Below are 21097 nucleotides of genomic sequence, written 5' to 3'. Positions count from 1 at the left end.
CAGAAGAGATGCACGGGCACATTATGGTAAACAAACATCAGAGATTTAAGACATGCAAAACACATCTATTTGCTTTCCTTATATACTCCCTTTGTCACTCAGTATAAAACACCTAAGAGAACAGGATTTCCAGGTTAAAATAAAAGCCAACCCACAATCATTCCAAAGGTAAGGCAAAAACATGAACCAACATAAGATTATGGCAGAGTTGAAACCACCAAAAAGAAGACAGAAGACTGCTAAAAAACTTTCTCTCCAATACTTCTGGGGCATTTTTCTTCTTTTAGTCTTTTTCCTCTAACTCAGGATGCACGATCAATGGCCACAGCCTGCTAATAACCATGTTTTTCCCCTTAGGGGAATAGTAAACTTAAAACTGTCAGCAAGGGGCTGTCAGCAAAATACTCACAGACCTTGTATGGAAATGGAGGCATATAATACACAATGTATTTACAACTTGTACATGAAAAGTAGGACAAATGCTAGAGGCACTGTCAATTAACTGTTGCACAGGTTGCAATCTAGTCATATAGCAGGAAATAAGCTGTATCATGCCTGGCTTGGAAAGCGCAGACATATTTGAGTTGACCAAACACTCAGCCAAGTAAAGCTTTTAAACAGCTGCAGTTTCAACTATTCCTGTGCTCTCCCCTTTCATCTCAATCATTTGCTACACTTCCCTCTTCTAGAGGTCATCACACTGATATCTAAAGCTTGTGGAAGGGAACCCATGCCCACGTGTCAGTCTCTGGCACAAATCTAGCTCAAAGCCATCTTCAGTGGCAACTGATATGCAGACAGCAGGCTCCATGCAGGAGCAGCCAAGATGCAGAAAAAACTTCAGGTCAACTGCACAACAGGGCACCTAACATCTTGTGTTAACACACCAAAACCTGCATTTTTGTCTTCAACTACTACAGCAGAGTCTGCCAGAGCAGAAGGATTTTATACACAGTGACTTTCAGAAGAGTATCAGTCTACCGGGGTGTAGCAGTTGCTGCTCTGGAATACGCTGGGCTGGCAAACCAGAGGTGAGAGGTAAAGCAGCCCAGCAAGCAGAGAGCACAGCTCATCCCCAGTGTGCCATCAAGACAGGAAGTCTGACCAAGACAGCCACCTTGGGAAGGAGGAACTACCTTTACACATTTCTCTAAGATCAAAGTCCACTTCTGAATTGCAAAAGGATCCTAAGAAATCCAGACCTGAGGGATCACAGGAAAACAAACTGACTTTATGCACTTTGGATTCTCTCTCTCACCTCCAGAGCCTCATCACAGGAAGCCAAGTAAGAAAAATGGGTCAAAGTCAAGCTGTAATCCTACTTTTGTTTAAATTTTTCTTGCAACCTTTTATTTCCAAGTTTTACAGCACAAACACAAAACCAGAGAATCTTAACGTTTGCCATGTTAAGTACTTCCTACACTTTACTGTAAGTCTTCTGTTATTGCTGAACAAGGTGATCCAGGTAAACTAGATCTACATTGCTTTCATTGAAACAGTATAAAAAGAGGCAAACAAAACAAAACAAAATAACTGCATGATATACTGGCCTCAACAGTAATTCTGAACTATAGCGCTCCCCCACAAAGCTTGATCATTTCTATAAGGATACAATTTGTCTGCCAATGCATCAGTATAACTGTAGCACCACATAAACAAGGTCACTGGAAAAAAATCTATGTTCAATAAGCATGCATTTAAGAATTTGCTTGTTAATTAATACATTTTATATATATATATCAACATATATGTAGGTGTATTAACTTTTTGTTCTTTTCCCCAAGATGTCCTTCTAAAGCATCCAGCCTTACAAAACAAGCAAGTGGGTTTGGGGTCAGGGGTATTACTGCAGTGCTGGGGTGGATGTGTTTGGTTTGTTAGTTATAAAATCTTACACAAGACTAGAGACAGAGTTTCAATTCTGAGACTTACCAAGAGGCGCTTTGAGGAACCTGCGTTCAATTCCTTGTTCTATCTGAAGTAGTGCAGATGCCAAGTAGTGGACCACATTACTGACTGGCTGAGGAGTACTTGTGCTTGTTGATGCAGCACTTGGAGCTTCAGTTTTTAACCCAACAAGTCTAGAAGAGAAACGTATTAAATTATCTTTTGAAGTCTCTGAAGTTAATACCAGAGATTCTTGCAAATGTATCTAGAGAAGCTTCTTGTTTTAACTCCATGTACTCGCATGGATTACTGACATGAATGGGTACTGCACAGTGTGATGCTTATGTTTGCTCAGCTAGCCTGGTTGATCTAGACAATTCATCTTTAGGTAACAGTTATATAAATTGCAAGAAATGTGGATGACAAATTTCAAAACAATTAAGATTTCCAGAAAATCTGATGTGACATCCATCAGTTAGTTTATGATAGATTTCTGTGACGAATGTAGTCCCAAGAATTCTTCAGTGAAAACACTTCCAGTGGCAAAGTGAAGTCTTTTAGAACACATCCACCTGCAGAAGTTCAACTACACAGATCCCTACAATTCAAAAGATTTTTGAAAAGAAAACAAAAAATAAAAACAAAGTAATTTTTAAATGCAAATCTAGAATTGTTAACTTGTATGTCCTCATGCTTGGAGGATCTTTATAAAATACTGACTTTTTATGTAATGGTGGTTAAAAAAACCTCCCAAACAACAAAAAGCAACCCTAAGAAACCCCTGAAATCAACCATACAAACCCCACAAACAAGCAGACCACCAAAGAGGTAGTTTTCCAATAAACAGGACCAAAAGACTAAGTAATCATTTCAAAATGTAGCTAATCTTTCTGAACCACAAACATTAAATCATGTGTAGGAGAGTAGCTCACAGTACTGAAAATAAAACTCCATTTCTACTTGGGGTTTATAAAAAAATAACTAATTAAAACTGTCTGGATTCTGCCTTATTCTCGTGAATAAGCAATGCTTTTGGTTGTCCCTGTTCTTTTTTCACACTTAAAGCTGTTCATTATATTTTGCAGTCACACACATTTTGAGAGCCTGAAAGCAAACAGAAAGAAAGCTGCAGAGTTATTTACATTTCACTAGTCAAACTCCAAGGTCTTAATGAGATGTCACTTGCTCTGAGGTGGATAAAAAGCCCCACATCAAAAGCAATCTGTCACATGATTTCAGAATCCCATACTCTGATTTAATATGCAAGACTTTATTAGAGTAGACTTTATTCAGAAACTCTGATGGAGTCAGTATCAAATGGAAAAAAAATTAAGCTACTAAGTTCTGCAGTTGAATTAAGAGTTGGCAATGGAACAAGTACCCAACATTAAGTGGAAACAGATAAATTTCAGCTTCTTAGTTAAAACAGTGGAATACTTCTACATTGTGGTTTTCAGGAACCAAATGTCTGTAAATTGTGTAATTAATATAAAGGATGATCCCATCCATTTTGCATGGAACTAGAGAATTCTTGATTCAAAGGAAAGTCTTATAGGAAAATTCTAATTCACAGTGATGAATGAGAACTGAAATAAAATGAGAAAAATACCTGAAGAACTTCAAATTCCTAACATCGAACACAGCATTCATTAGTCCACTCAGAAATACAGCTTTTATAGAAGTCTAACAGCAGAAATGCCTCACAAAATATGTAAGGCAAACAGTAGGTTAATACAATGACTGCCTCAAATGAATCTTTTTTCCTGAAGTATTTCAATATTCACATCCTATCAAGAGATACAATTTCATATGCATTAACTATATTAAGGTAGACCTTTATTTCTGACAAGCATGCAACTTCAGAGAATTAAGAATTTGGAAATCTTCACCATTTCTGTGATTTCTGAAGTTTGATTTACAACAAGAACTGCTATTAGAGAGCCACATCTGTCTCAAATGTTTAAAAGCCAAACACCACAAAACACTTCACAGCTACAACACTGTAGGATTTGAGGTTTCCTTCCTTTCATTATGTTGCAGCTTGCTCCACAGAAGTATTATCATTCCTGAAGTTGTAAGATCACATCTCCACTTTGCTGCTTAAAGTTAATCCAGACCATGGCCTGTTGCCCCAGTGGTTCTTACCATGATTCACGAGGTAAGTGAACAACAGGCCAGTTCAACCAGAGATTGTTACTATTACCATTTTTCAATACCCCTACTCTTTTCAGAAACTGAAGTGTTTTGATTTTGTTGTTTTGTTTGGTGGGTTTTGGTTTTGTGTCTTGTTGGAGGATTTTTTGTTTGTGTGAGGCTTTTTGGTTTGGGGGTTTTTTTTGAGGGGAGGTTCTTCTGGAAAACACATCATCAACTGCCTGTATAATTTCTCCCTGCATTTAAAATTACTTCAAAATGAATCCATGTGTTCCTTCTTTGATAATTAATGTTTACTTTGAGCAGTGTAATATCTGAATACTGAAAGATGTAAAAATTGGAGCCTTAGTCCTATATGGCAATAGAACAGCATCATTTACAGACTATAAACCAAAGTAAAATCCTGCATTTTAAGATCTGTAGTCTTAAAAATCACCATGTGGAAGAATTTGAGGGTAAAAATAATTTGAAGGTCAAAAAGTCCCCAGCCAAACAAAGCAGAACACTGCTATAAAACTCAGAGAGAAGAACCATTATTTAAACTACAGCTCTTACCTGTCTTTCACAATAAACTTATCATGATCATCAGTTTCCATCTCTTCACATTCTTCATTCACAGTTTTAATAATGCCATTTTCTTTGTTTTCATCATTCAGAAACTCATATCGCCCATGTTCTAGGGCTGCTCTCCAAGCCTGTCTGTCTGTAACCTGAAGCAAACATACAAATTTGAGGTTTCTAAAGAATCAAAGGATACAAGCTTTTAGTACCCATTACTATCTACATTTAATTTAATTCTGCTTTCAGTAAAATCATTGCATGCAAGAGTTCTCATTTAAGTTACAGACTTGATGGCACCATTATGTTCCCACATTCTACCATCTACAAATACCTTAATAGCCCCCAATGTTCCTTGGTAGATCCTGTCTTCAATGTCCAAAAGAAAGTCCCTAAGTCTCAGTTCAAGTTGCTTCTCTGCAGATAGGTGAGATCCATCATGGATATTCTGCATCCTTCCCCGTCCTACAGGAGGTCTGACATCACTTTGAGGTTTTTCTGCAAGAACAGCAAGTAATTTGGTGTTAGTAGATCTTGTTCCTTTAAAGCAGCTGTTGGCAGAGGGAACAATAGTACAAGACAGAACAAGGTGAATGCATGGGTTCAAATTTCCCTTCTTGTAACTAGGTGCCAACACCAACATCTGTGCCAACTAAGGAATCTGATTCAGCCCAGCAGGGTATTGATGACCAAGAGATGACCAATAGATGATTGGCATCCACTCATAACAACTCATGAGAGAAACCCTTGCTAATTTAAAAGTAGTTCTTTTGTCTTAAAATTCTTTCAAAATTAGTAGATAACTAACACCAACCTAGCTCTAGGAGGAGAACAAAAAGAGAGAATAAAGTCACGTTTCTATTATTTGATTGCTCTTACTTTACAAGAGAACTCTTCAGCTGTCTTTCCTGCATGTATCTTTATCATATAAACACTTAAAATAAGCATGTGCAACTGACAATCATAAAACCTAACAGAACGAGACAAGATAAAATCTCTTTCAAAAACCTAACCTTAGAACAAAACAAAAAGATAAGATGATACAGGCACAGACAAGACTGACTGTGTCCTCTAATTAAAGGCAGGGAAAAAAGGAGCAAGACAACATGCTAATTTATGAAAACAAGGTGAGAGCTGATGATGATGGGCTTTCAAGTAAAAACCTACTCCCAAGAGAACTCAAAGTTCATGCAAAAAAACAAAGGCCACAGGAAAGAGCTGAAAGTCTGCCCAAATCCTAAATTAGTGCTTGCAAGTCTGCATAGGTAGTGAATATTTTTGTTCACAGGATTTACCTTAAAACCTTTGAGTGCAGTGAAAAGAAGGTACATGCAACAATTTAAGAGGTATTCAATAAATAGTAAAAATAAAGCTGCTGCTAAGAAAGCACAGAATGAATTTCTAAGGTGCTCTCAATTGCTGAAACAATTCCCTGTAACTGAAAGCAATCATGCAAACACACTCAAAATGTAGACTAGCAACTCTCATGGCTGGCTGTGGGAAAGGTCCTTTTTGGTTTAAAAGTAAAGAAGAAATGCAGTATTTTTTCTTGAGCAGAACTAGAAAAGCAGCAACTGCTTTTCAAATAATTGACAAGGAGAATTTAGTGGATACTGGAATAAAATCAAGTAATACCACATAGCAATTTTATTTCCATGCTCTTTTGAGCAGGAACTGGAAAAGGCAGAAGCACAGCCTACACTGCAGGAGAATCCTTCTTGTTCTGCAAGTCATTTGAGTGAAAGCAATAGGGCAGCAGCTGGAGTCCACAGCAGAAAAGCTCCCAACCCAGTACACCTACACGTGGCTATTTATTCCTGCTTATCACACAGTGGTGTGGCACCATTGGTATTGGAGCGCTGCATTTGAATTTTTTGATCTCTAATAAAGTGAAGTTCAAAGCTGCCCCTCTTTTTTTCTTAAAATGAAAATCAATGTTATTCAACAGTTCTAACATTAAAAGAGAAGAAAACTCTGAGACTGTGGACATCAAGTTGCTTCAGAGCAGAAAGCAACACACAGAATACAGATAAAGGTGCAGCGATTAAGGAGATAAGGAACCATACCTACAAACTCAAACATAACAGAAGATGACAAGAGATTTTTGCACAAAAAGAATCCAATATAGAAAAAAGGCCTCAAAATAAAGCTAAATCACTATGCAAAAACTCTGTCCTGTGCTAGTTTCCACCAAAAGAGATGGTAGATCAGTTGTAAATTTAGCAGTATCTGATGTGCTCACAGCGTGTCCGAGCATACCCGCTCCAGGAAAACAGAATTTGTGCCTGCTGTGAATAATATTCCCCTGCCCCAATACAGATAACCCCAAATCCTCAAGGTAATTTGTCATCATTAAAAGCAAAATGCAATTTCTTAAACATTACCCTAGGGAGTCTCCCTTTGGTAATATTGTCGACCCACCAATACACTATAAGCAAGCCAGCTGTAAGCCTGTATGTGCAGAATTTTATCAGTGATTGGAGCCAATGCCTTGCCAATAAATGCTAAAACACTTGGCTAGGAAAAAAAGGAAACAGCCCCAAACCCTAGGTCTAGGATGGTGTTCAGTACAATTCTATGTTTAAAAAGCTGTAAAAACATCTGCTATCCTGCTGCTTCCTTCTGCACTGAGTGTCTGCCAAAGGAAAAAAAGGGGAACAAATCCCAGAAAAGAATAGTATCACAAAATGCCATTGCACTGATGTTAATCCATGTAAGAACCAACCCAGCTACACGGCTTTTTAGCATGTATTAACTTTTATTCCCCAGTTAATCTTTTTCCAAAGCTAAAATTACTTCCTAAAGTTGTCTGTTTAAAAGCCAATCCTGGTTTACTAAAGCAGCAAGATCACAGAAAAATTATTACTTCTTTTTAGCATGAAACACCAGAAAATATCACAAAGGTCTGTCAAGCAGGAAGAAAAAAAAAACCTGAAAGGCAGGGAAAAAACGAAACTTGTTTTCCATTGAGTGAAAAAAAAGCTTAAGGAAAATTCTTAGACTTCAGAAATTACGGTTAAATTAGAACTAGAGGTTTCTATAATATTATATAAAAGTTTTATCTGTAGAATCAAATTAAGACCAAGAACCTTTCCATTACCTGGAATATGGAATTTCTCCACAGGAAAACTGCTTAGTTGTTCATATATCCTACTTTTCTCTTGTAAAAGAGTTTCTTTTAAGGCACTCTCCCTGTGTCCTCGGGAATTGAGAGCCTCTAGGAGTTGGTCCAGTTGTTCCCGAGAACTGTAAAAGCACCAACGGTTTGGTTTGTATACTGGCCTTGGCACCTCTACGACAACACTGGTACGTGAATCTTGGTCAATATTGGAGGTAGATTCAGAGGATTTCAGAGACTCTCCAGTTTTACTGAATACCTGAGGTTCATTTGTGCAAGACTGTCCACTATTCTGAAAGGAAGAGGTTCGAGGCAACAACATGTCTTCTGTGAGACCAGAATAGTCCTCCTCGACAAACAATCCAGGAACAGAAGGGAAAATCCAGTAGCGTCGGTACAGGCGGTCACGACCCAACGGGGTGATATTTGTGCAGGCTGTTGCATTCTGAATCTTTTCTAACAGTTCCTTCTCTTTCTTTTGTTGTTCCTGTTTTAAAGCTTCCTCATCTTCAGCAGTAAGAGGTTCGCTCTTTTCACAAGTGGTCTCTTCTTGTCTTGTAAATTCTTTAAATCCATTCTGCCCTCTCCTTCCTAAAGTTAAAAGAAGTATGATAGGAATTAATTTACAAATTTTTTAAACCAAAAACTCAAGTAAAGGGCAGGTTTTAGTTCTGTCCCTTTTTGGTTATCCAAACTTACACTGTCAAAAACCATCAGCTCAGTCAAGAGACAATACTGGTTTTATTAAAGAAAAACTCAAGTGATTAACCCCCACTCCCTTGAAGAACAGGTAACCACTTTAAATACACCTTCACTTCGCAGAAACTAGACTAAGTTTCATTTACTGACACTGTCATCTTCAATATCATAGAAAAAGAACAAAAATTTTAAGAATGCAAAAATATATAATAGAAGCATCTTATAAGGATAAAGTAAAATTCCAGCAATTTCACTACTGAATACAAACTGTGATCCCAACTTTATTTATCATACTCAAAATGATGATCTTAAACTACCAAAGGTCTCAAGAAAGACCGGAATCCCTACACAGCAGCTTTTATGGCAAACTCAGGTATCTTACATTTAAAAATTAAAGTGATCAAGTATTTGGTATTATTTCCAGCTGAATTTGTACCAGCTGAAAACATTCAGTTCACATCTTTAGTTTACACCAAAGTATTAAGTCCTAGTTGTCATCTAGACCAGTATGTCTCATAACTGAAGCGTGCAATCTGAAAGGTGCAGTCAACACTCAAGTTTTACGTGTTTCTAGTGTGACCTTCAGTTCCCTGAATGAATGAAATAATAACACTTGTCATCCAGTCACTTGTCATTTGTTTGTCATCCAGTTGCAATGTTTCAAACATGGGTATTTGAGAAACCTGAAATTCTGTTTAAGATCTCATTGCTTTTTCATGGCAAAGCTGTAACAAACATGTTAATCTGTATTGATGAATTACTCAGAATTTCCATCCCAGGTACTCTTAGGAACTGTAAAAGTTTGCAGCTTAAGTGCACAATCATCCACGACTTTCACTGGCACAGACACCAGCATGAAGCCTTCCCAGCAGAAAGACACATGAGCTAGCATCCCAAAGCCATCAACAATTCTTCCTCCTGTAGTGACATCTATGTTTAGTTAGGAACAGCAGGCAGCACCATTTACTGCACTGCAGTTCCTACTAGCACACTGCGAAGGAAATTAAATCTAGGCATAAGTCTGGTTTTATTCTTGTATAGGAGGCATGCTGCTTCATTAACAAAGGAAACCTATACCCAAATGCATGATCTAAGGTTTTCTTTTGAAATATCAGTTGGTTTTGCAGTTTACTAAAAAAGAATTTTAAAAATATCAAACCCACACCATGTCCTATTAGATGAAACTCCTACAACTCTCTCTATGAGGGCAAGTACTTGTAATGGCAACACCGTAACATTTTTTAGACAACAGAGGAATCCACACAGCATGTATGGAAGACAAGAAGAAACCGAAGTGTGAAAGAACATACAGCCAACCATAAGAACTACACCAGGCTGGCTCAATGTACTTAAGAGCCCATTATGATCATGTTCTAGTGTGGGTTTGTTTCCTTAAAAGAAAATAACAGCAAAGATTGATGCTTTTACTATAAAACACAACAGCTTGCCAGGTGCATGCATGCAGGTACGCAGGCACACAAATCCATTATAGCATTACCTCTCCGGCGTTTTTTGTTTGGTCCCAGCTCTTCTTCATCCTCTGTGACTGTGTCCACGTCCTGCTCTTTACGTTCCATCTCTTTGCTCTCTGTGCTAGTATCAAGCTCCTCCCGTTCCTCCTCCCTGACACAGCAAAATAAACAGTGACTAACCAACCATAAGAAATACACAATAAAACATAGCATCTTTGACACAAAGAGTACTTTTATTTCCAAGTACTTGACTAGCAAAATACCTATAATGCTCTTAAAAAATAAACTGTAAATCACAGACTATATTAAAGCCCAAAAGAAACCCACTGAACTGTAAATATGAAGTTCTATATTAAGGACTAAAACCTGTTCTTTGGTGCCCACACTTTCATTTGAACAGTATTATTATTATAATCAGATCATTTTTGGAGACATCTTAGTGTAATTCTATTGCTGTAAATTTTTTTCATGTCTAAGTAAAGTTTCCTTCCCAAAAGGTATGTACCATTCTGTAAAATGCTTGTTACACATTTTTGCCTCATCTAGCAAATATAATTAATTCCCTACAGAAAAACAAGCAGTTTTTACTGGGTAACTTTTTACCAATTCTACACCACTATGAAGAAAAATAAATTCAACATTAAGGACAATATTCTTAAAATATAGCTTTGTATATGATCTAGTCAATGAAACTACGCATGTGAGGTCTGGCCACAAAGCTGAAAAGGGCTCTATGTTATACATCACAGTAATACTATGTATCATACCCAACAGATATTTCTACAGCAGAAATTCTTTGCTCCTCTTCTCTCAGCTTTTCTTGTTTCTCTTTCATTTTTAACTCTTGTTCTTTTAACCTTTCTTCTCTTTTCTTTCGTATCCTAATAGTAAGAAGCATATAAAAAACCAGTTGCAATTAATCTACTATCTGGTCTGTCCACCAGATAGTTTTCTTTTATTTTAGAACATCATCCAAAAATAGCAGAAACATGGGAAAACAACATTTAGCACAACTAAGTTTCACTCCTGTCTACTGTCCCAGGAAACCAGCATAGAACAGAAACATTACTACTGTTTCTCATACGCCTTCTGCAGCTGAGACATTCATCTCAATTGTAGCACCAAAATTTACTTTTCCATATCCTAGTTCTACCTGGCTGCTGCTGCCTCTCGTTCCTTGCGATGCTGCTCTGCCTTTAGCTCCCGGAACTCCTGTTTTGCTTGTCGTAGCACATCAACAGAGTCCTCAATGAAATCTCGAGTGGAGACGAGAGTCAGAAGTTTCCCACAGAGAGCATGAAGGATCTTCATCTTTTCTCCTAATAAAATTTGGACCAATGTTTATATTTCACTATGTAACTGATAATAAACCTAACTCTTACAGACTCCAAACTGGATTTGTTCTCACTTAAGAACAATGAACAAACATTTGTAGCATGCTAGGTGCACTCGCAGAGACATTTCCTGAAAGCGTATCTGCTTTGCTCAGAGACACAAGCTTTTATTTTTAATTTATTAACTTGTACCACCAAAATTACTAAAATGCAGTATTATCTTCAAAGTAGAGACAAAGGAAGAACTAACAGAATTTTTTCTCCATTTCCAAATAATGAACAAAAGACCCAAATACGAACAGGGAAAAAAAAGCAGGGGTTGAATCAAACACACTAATGCTTCTTCCAGAGAGATCCCCTTCTTCCAGTGACACTACCATTTTTAAAATTAGATGAAAGAAAAGCTACTCAGAAGTAATGAAACTGCCTAGCTCTGCAATCTCTGATGTGGTGGGATATGCTTGCGGGGACTGAAGCATAGGGGGTGAGCGTTGGTCTACATATAACCCCCAGAGATCCTTTCCAAACTCAATTATTCTATGATACAATAAATTTTGACCATTATTGGTCTAAAGCAGTTGCAAAATTAATCACTTATTGAGCAATCTAATAATCCCTAACATGTATTCTTTTATTACCTGGCAACAAATCATATACTGAGGTACTTGAAAGTTTCTTCAAGAGACCAGGATTACTTAATCTCAGCTCCATGCAAGCATCATCAGTAGTATCAAACCCTCCTCGTTTCTGGTAACGGTATTTTGCATTTGCTGATGTTATATCAGCACCTGATGCTAGAATGTGAAGTCTGAGAATCTCAGAAAGAGTGCAGCTATCAAGATCCAAGTTTTTCAAATTGCAGCCTACAGTTGAGAAGAATGAACAGTTATTTTATACATATATTTAAACGTATATAAATATTAAAATAGTTCTTTAAAATACAGAGCAAAATAATAACAAGTAACAAAACAAGAAGTGAAACCCACACATACCCTGATGTAACTGGGGCCATGCAGCTGCCAAAGTTGCAACTGCAGACAGTGCAGATTTTGTGGGGTCTGCATCTTCATCCAAAGCCTCTGTTAAATCTTTAAGGAAATAAACACTTTATTCTAGTGCAAATTAAAACTTGTACTGTGGAGGGGAGGAAAGGAAGCTGCATTTTGAGAATTGCAGACAAAGCGAAAAGGGGGATGATATTTACAGATGCATCAATGTATTCAAAACTCAGTTCAACATCCAAACAAAAATTCACAGATCTTGAAATGCAACTAAAAAAATCCAACTAAAAGCTAAGGACATGCACCACATGCTCTATATAGCGAGAACACCATCTAAGCTGTTAAAGCAACTGCAACACGCAGAACATGCACAATGGCAACATAAAAGGCAGCAAGAACAAATCCAGGAACACACTTGAAAGTGCAGACAAGTAGCAATGCAAGAACACCTGTTCTTCTTTCCTTCCCTCAAACAAAATGGTTTTATTATCATAATTTTGTTTTTAGGAAGCATAACTCAAACCAATAATGTATTTTGATACTGGCTATCACCATTCACGTTATACTTTCTATCTGTAACTCAGATACAGCCTGTTCTGCACAAACACAATTACTAAGACATAACAAATAAATCATATTTCACCAAATCAAGCACCTGCACTTGATGACCATGATAGAGAAGCAAACTGACCAGGAAAGCAGAGAAGTGAAAGGGAGAAACAGAAAGTTCCTGTTTCTTAAACAAAGGTTTCCTCAGCACTTACAGGTATTTCTCCAGAGGGTTGGCAAAGTATTTTCAGCAGTGTATGCTGTTTCAACTTTATTCAAATCCAAATTATTAAGCACTTAAAGTCACCAAGTCAAAATAAAACCACAAATACAAACTATAGAAACAATACATAAATGCAAATCCACAACAGTCCTCTAGGATGATTTATGTTGCTTGAAAATTGTCACCCAGACACAGCAAAATGAATCTCTGCACCTCCCCTTTCACTTTAACTATATAACACACTTTGAGAAAGAACTGTACACCCCAAAACCAAACATCTGTGGTGTTCCCTGTTGCAGAAATGCTGCCTGTACAGAATTTAACTGAGCAAACATGCTGACCACCGCTAGTTTGGTTAGCCCGAATTACAAAGGCAAGACTATGTAGTTCTTTTACGGGAAAGATGTCTAAACAAGACTGACAAGAAATGAAAGTTCTGAGGCAAGTAAAACACAATAAATGAAGTGCCTTACCCACAACTCTGCTAAACTAGAAATAAAATAGCAGACTATTGCAATTGTCAGCCCCATTATGTCAAATTAAAATATGAAATTACATTTTGTTTTTTCTGATCAGCCATACAAATAATATAGAATCTAATCAACATTATTACCTGATAATTCTTGTTTGTACTGCCAAGGCAATACTCTCAGTAGTTAACAAATATAGTTTAATAGCTAAATTCAACAGTAATTAAAATACAGTCTAAATTCATTAACACCGTCTCAAATCTCTATTTAATTAACAAGAGCAGCCACTAATATTGAAAACAGTGCCTATGCTTTATATAAATTTATCGACTGGACATCATTCTTAAGCATGAAAATAAACAATCTTCAAGGGAGGAATTAAAGGAACTTCTGTTTAATTCACACACCTGGCTTGGAGGGGCACCATGGAATTCACTTGACCTCAAAGAGGGAGTGCTCTTATGTACCTACCTCTAATGAAATAAAGGCTAGTAGGATGGGTCAAAGCTTCTCCTTTAGTCAGCAAATTTGGCAGTCCATAAACACAGGACCACAAATTTGTAACAAAGCCTGCACTTCCTTCTGATCAGTGGTTACTATACTCTGAGTGCCTCTAAAAATGGGGATATTAGCTTTAGAACAAAGACCAAAGTCAGAGCAACTGTGAGTCTTTAGTGAAAGAACACACATGGTAGTATCCAGAAGCTGTGGATGCGTAACTTCAAGACTTGAAGGACAATGAATATTCAATTACAGTTGTGCTGGGGAGTTTTAATTTCTAATCTAGTTAGGTACAGATTTTTTCATAGATACTGATATCTTTGAGAAGACTTAGGAAAATGACTTGTTTCCTGACCCTCAGGAGAAACATGTAAAAGTGCTGGAGGAAGAGGAGGAAGGTAAAGATGCTTCCTGCACCTCCAAAACACAAGCAATGCTGTTAAAAGCTTATTATGCTTTGCTGGATACAATCATAGTAACAATGAGCTTCCTTTTTCTCTATTCCCCCCAGACCCTGCGGTCCATGCCCAGTTTAAGGCTTTAATTTCATATAAAAGAGAAAAACCAAGCCCATTTACATACAATATCCATGCATAATAAGACAAGGTTAAACAAAGGAGTGCCATAAATCATGCAGCTTAAAGTTAATTCCAGTGCAACTTCAGCTTTTCAGCAGTAAAATTAAAGATCTGACCTTTGGTCTCAGCATCAGCTATTTGATCTTTGGCCACTTCCTCTTCCTCTTCGGCCATTGCCTGAAAGATGGCAGTCAGGAAGAAAAACAGCAATTCACATAGTGGGCCTTCAGTGTCATTTCCTACAAGAGCTTCCTCTAAAACCTCTGTGAATAAAGTTTAAGAAGCGTCACTTTTGCCGCAAAGTTGGAAAAAAAATTACGTACTGAAGAATGAAAACATTTTTTTTCCCCTTTAGGTATGATAATTAAATTATGTTTCCATAATTTACTGCATATATTCCTAGAGTGATGGTGCCAGGAAAAGTGTTGATCAAACATTGTTTTCTTAATAGAGAACTGCAAGAAAAAAGTACAAGTAGATCTTTTGATAAGCAGAATAACAACTTGTAAAATCAAAATTAGTTTTGGTGTACAAGTCCCTTGGAGTTGACTGTGAACTGAAAACTGGATTGATACACATGTGTTGGCATTGACAGATTAGAGCCACACAGAAAATTCTGTAGCAGTGGTACTTGTGCACACTTAAGACGTCTGATTGTTTGGTAGAAGGGATACCACGAAAGTGGGGCACCTTGCCATACAAGCCACAACTTGCCTAAAGTCACTCCTTCAGGAAATTCATCTTGAAGATCAAAAAGTTCCCCAAAAGCATGTAAAAACTCCAAAACCATCAGTGCATCACCAAAGATCTCAGGAGGAAGTCTCGTCTTCACTGGCACTGGAATGGGAAGTTCCTGCAAACCAAATGGGACCTCTTAATACAGTATTTGGTTTGTGCAAAGTACACAAGTCATTAAAACCAAAGAGACTATTATTCTAAGGAATGTATTAGTTGAGTTTCTCTGCATTTCACTGAAATGAGTGCCACAGGACACATGATCAGTTATCATGGTAACATTGGTGACAGTACTAACTTTGGAAACTGAAGAGCATGCAACTTGAATGTAAAATTTTTGAGAAAAAAGTTTACTCATGTCCATGAAGTTTGCATCTTTATTAAATGAAGTTAATCCCACTACAAGTTAAAAACATTGGCTGTCAAGCTTTTTCCTTTATACTTGTATTATTTCACATGAGTTTTGAATTTCAGTTTCCTGAACTGTCCGAACAAGCCAAAATAAACATAGTCTTAGAAGTTGCTTATGATTGCTTGCAAAGACAAGTAAACCAGAACCCTAACACGTTCACATAAAATACACCCTTCTAATACTAGGATATGCAAGATCATGTCTAACAACTATGTGTTCTGGCACTGGGTTTTTTGCATTTGTAAGACATTTATGGTAGCTGAAGACATTAAAGGGAGCTGATGTAACCATATAACAGGACCACTTAACAGCGACACTACCTCCAAACCACAGATAACGGTGCCTAACATCAAATTTGATTTTGAAATTACCATCTTCATGGAATCCTTCAAGATTTGTCTTCATTTACTGTTTCTTAGTACACATAGCTGAATAATTTTCAGAATGATGTCTATTCTCCGCAAATGTGGTAGTTCACAAATATTATAAAGAAGAAAGCCGAATACTGTGTTTCAAAAGAACACAGTAAGATATTTCATAAATTTCCAGAGATGGGAATCTTTCCAAAAGCCGTTCCCACCTAAACTCATCTTTATTTATATTTTTGTAGTGATGACACCCCTCCTTTTATCTTTACAGTAGAAATACAGCAGCACTGTTTTCACAGCTTGCTCTCCTTTCAGCAATGGCCTTTCCCCCTTTCTTCAGCTTTTTTTCCCTTTCTACATAGCTAGGAGCTTTCACTCCCATCTTCAATGGCCATAAGCTCTCCTTGCAAATATGTTCAGCTCTCATATTCCTCCCAATCAGTGATTTCACTGGAATTCATTTAACACTCTCCTTTATTTCCACTTGCCCTCCCTGCAGTTTTTATAATTCCCTGTGTACCTCAAACTCTCAACCTTGTGTTTCTGACTATTTGCCTCCTTTTGCCCTGGCAGAATGAATCCCAGTAAAGCATACATAAATGCATAACAAACACTAGAAAATCTTCTGTGGTGTACAACCACACTATACTCTTGTGTGAATCCTAAGTTCTTTGAGAAGCAAATTCTTGTTACTTTCTACAGGTTTCCAATATTATCATGACAGATGTTAATTAAACATGACATTTATAGTATATTACTACAGTTTAAATCAAAAGAATGCCTCAGGAAGTAACAAGCCAGTGTCTTTTCTAACTTTTGCAGCCAAAACTTTAGTTTTTTGTTACTCAAGTCTTTTACATAACTCACATTTTTGTAAGTGAGCTCATTTTGCATCCTTCACAGAAAAATCAGGTATACTCAATACCCCTCACTCAGTAATGCCAGCACATTGAATACTCCACTGTAGACTGAGCACAGGCTGTAAAGCTTTTCTGGAGGTTGAAATGCAGATGCAGGTGATGCCCATTAGCATTGCCACTGGGAAATATATATTACACACTGCAGGTGACTCACAGCCTCTAGCATTCCAATCAGATCTGGATTTGTCCCTGCATTAGGGAATCTAATCCATCTGGGGACCCTGAAAACTACAATCTTCAGCTATTCCAAATTCAATCATACCTTAAGGTCATCACACTCCATATCTTCTCTAGGCTTACTCCACTGTTTCAGGTATTCCACATATTTTCTTTTTTCCTCACGCAGCTTCTCTCTTTCCTGAAAAAAACAGTCACAATTGTATATAAATATTGTTACATGGTCTTACTGCAATTTCTACAACTGCACCATTTACTACTCAATCACACTGAAAAGTAAAACATCACATTTAATTAGAATGGAGTAATCTATTAATTTTATTTTGTATAAAATGATACTAACAAAAATATTTAAATGAGGTGATACATTGTTGGATTAGTTGTTGCTTTTGTTGGGGGGGTGTTTTGGGTTTTGTTTTCTTTTTAATGGAAATGGCTGAAGAAAAAAATATCAAAAATTAGACAGCATTGATGAATGCTGCCTCAAAAAAAAACCCATCTACAACATCCATTCAACCACAGTGAATGTGGCTGTGGTAAAATATAGTGGAATCTATAATTTCTTCATATTCAACTTGACAAAAAAGTCATTTAGCAATTTACATCCAAAAAATATCCACACAGAAACCCACAACCATTAGATATGCTGTCAATCTGATGCCGAACAGATACTTCAAAGAGAAGACAACCATTAAATCAAATAGTTTTATGCATTATTGGCAAAAAGAAACCCTAAACCCACCACATAACTTCAGAAGTAAGTTCAAATTCAAAATGAACTTTTGGTAAACTAAAATTATAGAGAATGTTAACCAGAAATACAATCCATCATCAAATCTTGTAACTGCCTATTTTTCTTAAGTGCATTTCTAGAAACTGAAAATGATTAATGGAAAATAACTTCAAACAGAGACTAAGAAACAAAAAGCCATTCTACTGCTCCATTATACTAGAAGGCCATTATACTGTTCCTATATGAAACACAGATACTTCAAAAGCATTACTTTTTCCTTTTCTATTTTGAGTCTCTCTTTCTCTTCTTTCTTTTTCATCCTTTCTTCTTCCACAATTTTCTTTAATTCTTCTCTCTTCTTTTCCTTATCTTCTTTCTCCTTTTTCCTAGCTTCTATAGCATTTGCCTTCTCTTGTTTTAATTTAGCTTTTTCAAAAGCTATAAAGGAAAACGACAAAGCTGAGTTATTTTTCTTTTGTAAAATGTTAGTTTTAACTGATAAATAGACTGTATTTTTATAATTACCATATCAGAAAGATATGGTTATGAAAACTGAATTGTTTCCACACCAACCAGAAATTCAAACACTTGGAAGTTCTTTACAGAATCAGTGTTTCAAGCCTATGTATTAGACATGTTTTATGAGGTTGTCAACAGCTAATAAATATATCTGGTTTTATGAGTATACAGAAGGTTATTACTTGTTTATTGGTTTCTATCAATTGACATATAAAGATGAGAACTGATTCCAACATATAATTACAGCAACATATTTAGTAATGACTGGTTAATAAAAACATGTCACAACCAGGTGTGGCACACAACCGTGAAATATCTGTGATAGTAAAAACCTTTAAATAAGTGATCTTTAAATATTTAGTTCTTACTGAATTACTGAAGTCAATACATTTGGAACTTATGCGGTAATTCAGTGTGTTTTGCTCAAATTTTACTTCAGTTACACAGTTTAAGCGGAACTTTAAATAATAAAAAATGCTACTGCCTGAAGAGATACAGATTTCTTTGCAGTCATGTGTAGAAGAAGAACAGGATATAAATTTCCACTTTCTGTGGGCAGACAACGCCCATCAACCCATACACGGGCTAACAAATAAAAGGGGGTTTACTGTTTTACCTGAATAAAACAGGAAAGCTAGAATCATATGTGAATGAAATGAAAAAAGATCCTTACTCTTACCAAGTGGATAGTACTAACAAGAAAAACTTTTATTATATTTTCCTATAACATTCTGAAAATGGGCTAGGTTCCTTCTACAGACAGGTACTGCACATAGCAGCAATGTATGCATTTGGCTAACAAATGCAGTGAAGATGATCCTCGGGGTCTTCAACACACTGAGAAGGTTAATTTTTCAAGGTACTTGGTATTTTTGCTACCTTTTCACATTGTGAAAACTTGTCTTAACTACCTTTCTAGAAGCTGCAGTTTCTGTCCACACAAGAGAGGAAGCAGCTTTGACTCTGATCAGCTGTTACCTCAGTCTGTGCTGTCATTCCCAGCACATGAACAAATAGATGCTTGTTGCGCAAGAAGGTGGACACACAAGCTCAATAGAACCCATGAGATTCTAGTGTCCCCATCTGCTATAAAGGAAAGGCCCAAAGCAGTGTCAGACAACTGTGCTGTTATTTAAGCAGATGTTGGACTAGATATTTCTAAATATCCTTAAAAAATTCTGTCTTCAAGAAGATGAGAGGCTGGAACCAGAAGTTCACTGAAATACTTCCACAGATGAAAGTCTTTCCTTAGGAAGGACAATCCTTACAATCCAGAAGAATTATCTCCTTGTCTGACCTTTGTCCTCAAGAAGACATACCAATTTATCTAGTAAAACTCAAACAAAAGGCATATGGGTCCCCTTACTTCATTTGAAATCAAATTTAAATTGATCGGGAACAGGTTAAAACTAAGCCAAAGTAATTCAATCAGTCCAAACTAAAAATCTCTGAATCTTTTAAACCAAAAAAATTCAGAATATATTTCGGTTCTCTTGAATTTTGAGATTGTTGTATGAGGAGAACGCATAAATGGAAAAACTAACGGATTTGTGTTACACATTTGTGCTTTGATTTATCTTCAGCTGGTAAAATTTACACATGAGTTCACCATCCAAGCTTCTACAAAAAATTATTTAGCGCTTTATTTATCTGAGAGAGAAATCAACACAGTTGGACCACAAGCTTCCCACATTTGCCCAATTTAGTCAATTAACATGGAAAAAAAAAATAAAACTAGGAAACAAGCATGTTAACTATTGAAAGGAGCACTTGGCCATAGTGGTGTGGCAGTATACTCTTAATACATTTTCCCTTTGAAAGGCACAACCCCAAAAGTACCCTAATTATGGCCTGCTCTCAAATCTGCAAAAACTAGTTCTACTGGTCATATGAGTAAACTTCAACTTACCTATGGCCTGCACATCTTCTTTTTGCTTCTGGAACCTTGCCCTTTCCCTCGATACTTTACTTTTATTTCCTGGGGTGTTTTGTTTAGGTTTAATATTGTCCTCCTGATAGAGAATTTGGAGGTGGAGAGGAAAAAAAAGAGCATAATAACTACAGTGAAATGACCAGCAAAAGATATTCCCAATTTTTCAACTCTTCTGCAGAACATAATAAAGTAGTATAGTGACGAAGAGTCTCAGTGTTTAAATACAGGCAAGTGACATACCTGTATCTGAGGGCAAGTGACATAATTTTATATCAGAGTTCAAACTAAAGCTATTTAGTAAATTATTTATTAATCCCAGAATGGAAAAGTTCTCTGTTTGTCATCACAACACACTGAGAAACTAGTTTCTTGATGGGATCCCAGAAATAATAACAAAAACAAGATGATAACATATCAATTATCATCCCTTTTACTAGCTCGACTATAAAGCAATTACCTTAAAGCAATTGTGGAATATATCCCAATTGCCCTCAAAATACAAGAAGCACAATGTCAACCCTGTATTTCAAGTGATCTGAAAACTCAGACAAATAGAAGAACTTCATAGACTGTGCTGATGTGTCTTCATCTGGGATTAAAAACGTTATTACTTACAAGACTTGCAGATGCCCTCTTTGGAGGTCGCCCTCGCCGTCTGCTTGCAGGACTGAAGATAAATGTGGGTGGATCGTCAGGAAAGAAATAGGAGAAGTTTTGTTCTGCTAGATTATATTTTTCAATTGATGTTGCCTTAGT

The 21097-nt window shown here is 36.7% G+C and overlaps 1 protein-coding gene across 1 annotated transcript in view; it reads right to left on the bottom strand.

Annotated features, from left to right (window-relative positions):
• The window catches only part of BAZ1A (bromodomain adjacent to zinc finger domain 1A), a 71847-nt gene that overhangs the window by 12459 nt on the left and 38291 nt on the right, over positions 1–21097 (bottom strand). Inside the window, exons 7-21 of the mRNA XM_031064690.1 lie at positions 20957–21091; positions 20318–20420; positions 18161–18327; positions 17242–17337; positions 15259–15397; positions 14661–14807; positions 12215–12310; positions 11861–12085; positions 11042–11207; positions 10656–10769; positions 9915–10039; positions 7700–8308; positions 4934–5097; positions 4597–4751; positions 1933–2081 (exon numbers count right to left, since the gene is read on the bottom strand). Of these exons, the coding sequence (XP_030920550.1) occupies positions 1933–2081; positions 4597–4751; positions 4934–5097; positions 7700–8308; positions 9915–10039; positions 10656–10769; positions 11042–11207; positions 11861–12085; positions 12215–12310; positions 14661–14807; positions 15259–15397; positions 17242–17337; positions 18161–18327; positions 20318–20420; positions 20957–21091 (2590 nt within the window). The remainder of the gene's footprint in view (positions 1–1932; positions 2082–4596; positions 4752–4933; positions 5098–7699; positions 8309–9914; positions 10040–10655; positions 10770–11041; positions 11208–11860; positions 12086–12214; positions 12311–14660; positions 14808–15258; positions 15398–17241; positions 17338–18160; positions 18328–20317; positions 20421–20956; positions 21092–21097) is intronic.

Source organism: Geospiza fortis, unplaced genomic scaffold (genome assembly GCF_000277835.1).
Source record: "Geospiza fortis unplaced genomic scaffold, GeoFor_1.0 scaffold54, whole genome shotgun sequence".
NCBI classification, from domain to species: Eukaryota; Metazoa; Chordata; class Aves; order Passeriformes; family Thraupidae; genus Geospiza; species Geospiza fortis.
Note: the sequence above shows the minus strand (reverse complement) of the source record. Positions and strands in the feature narration are given on the sequence as shown.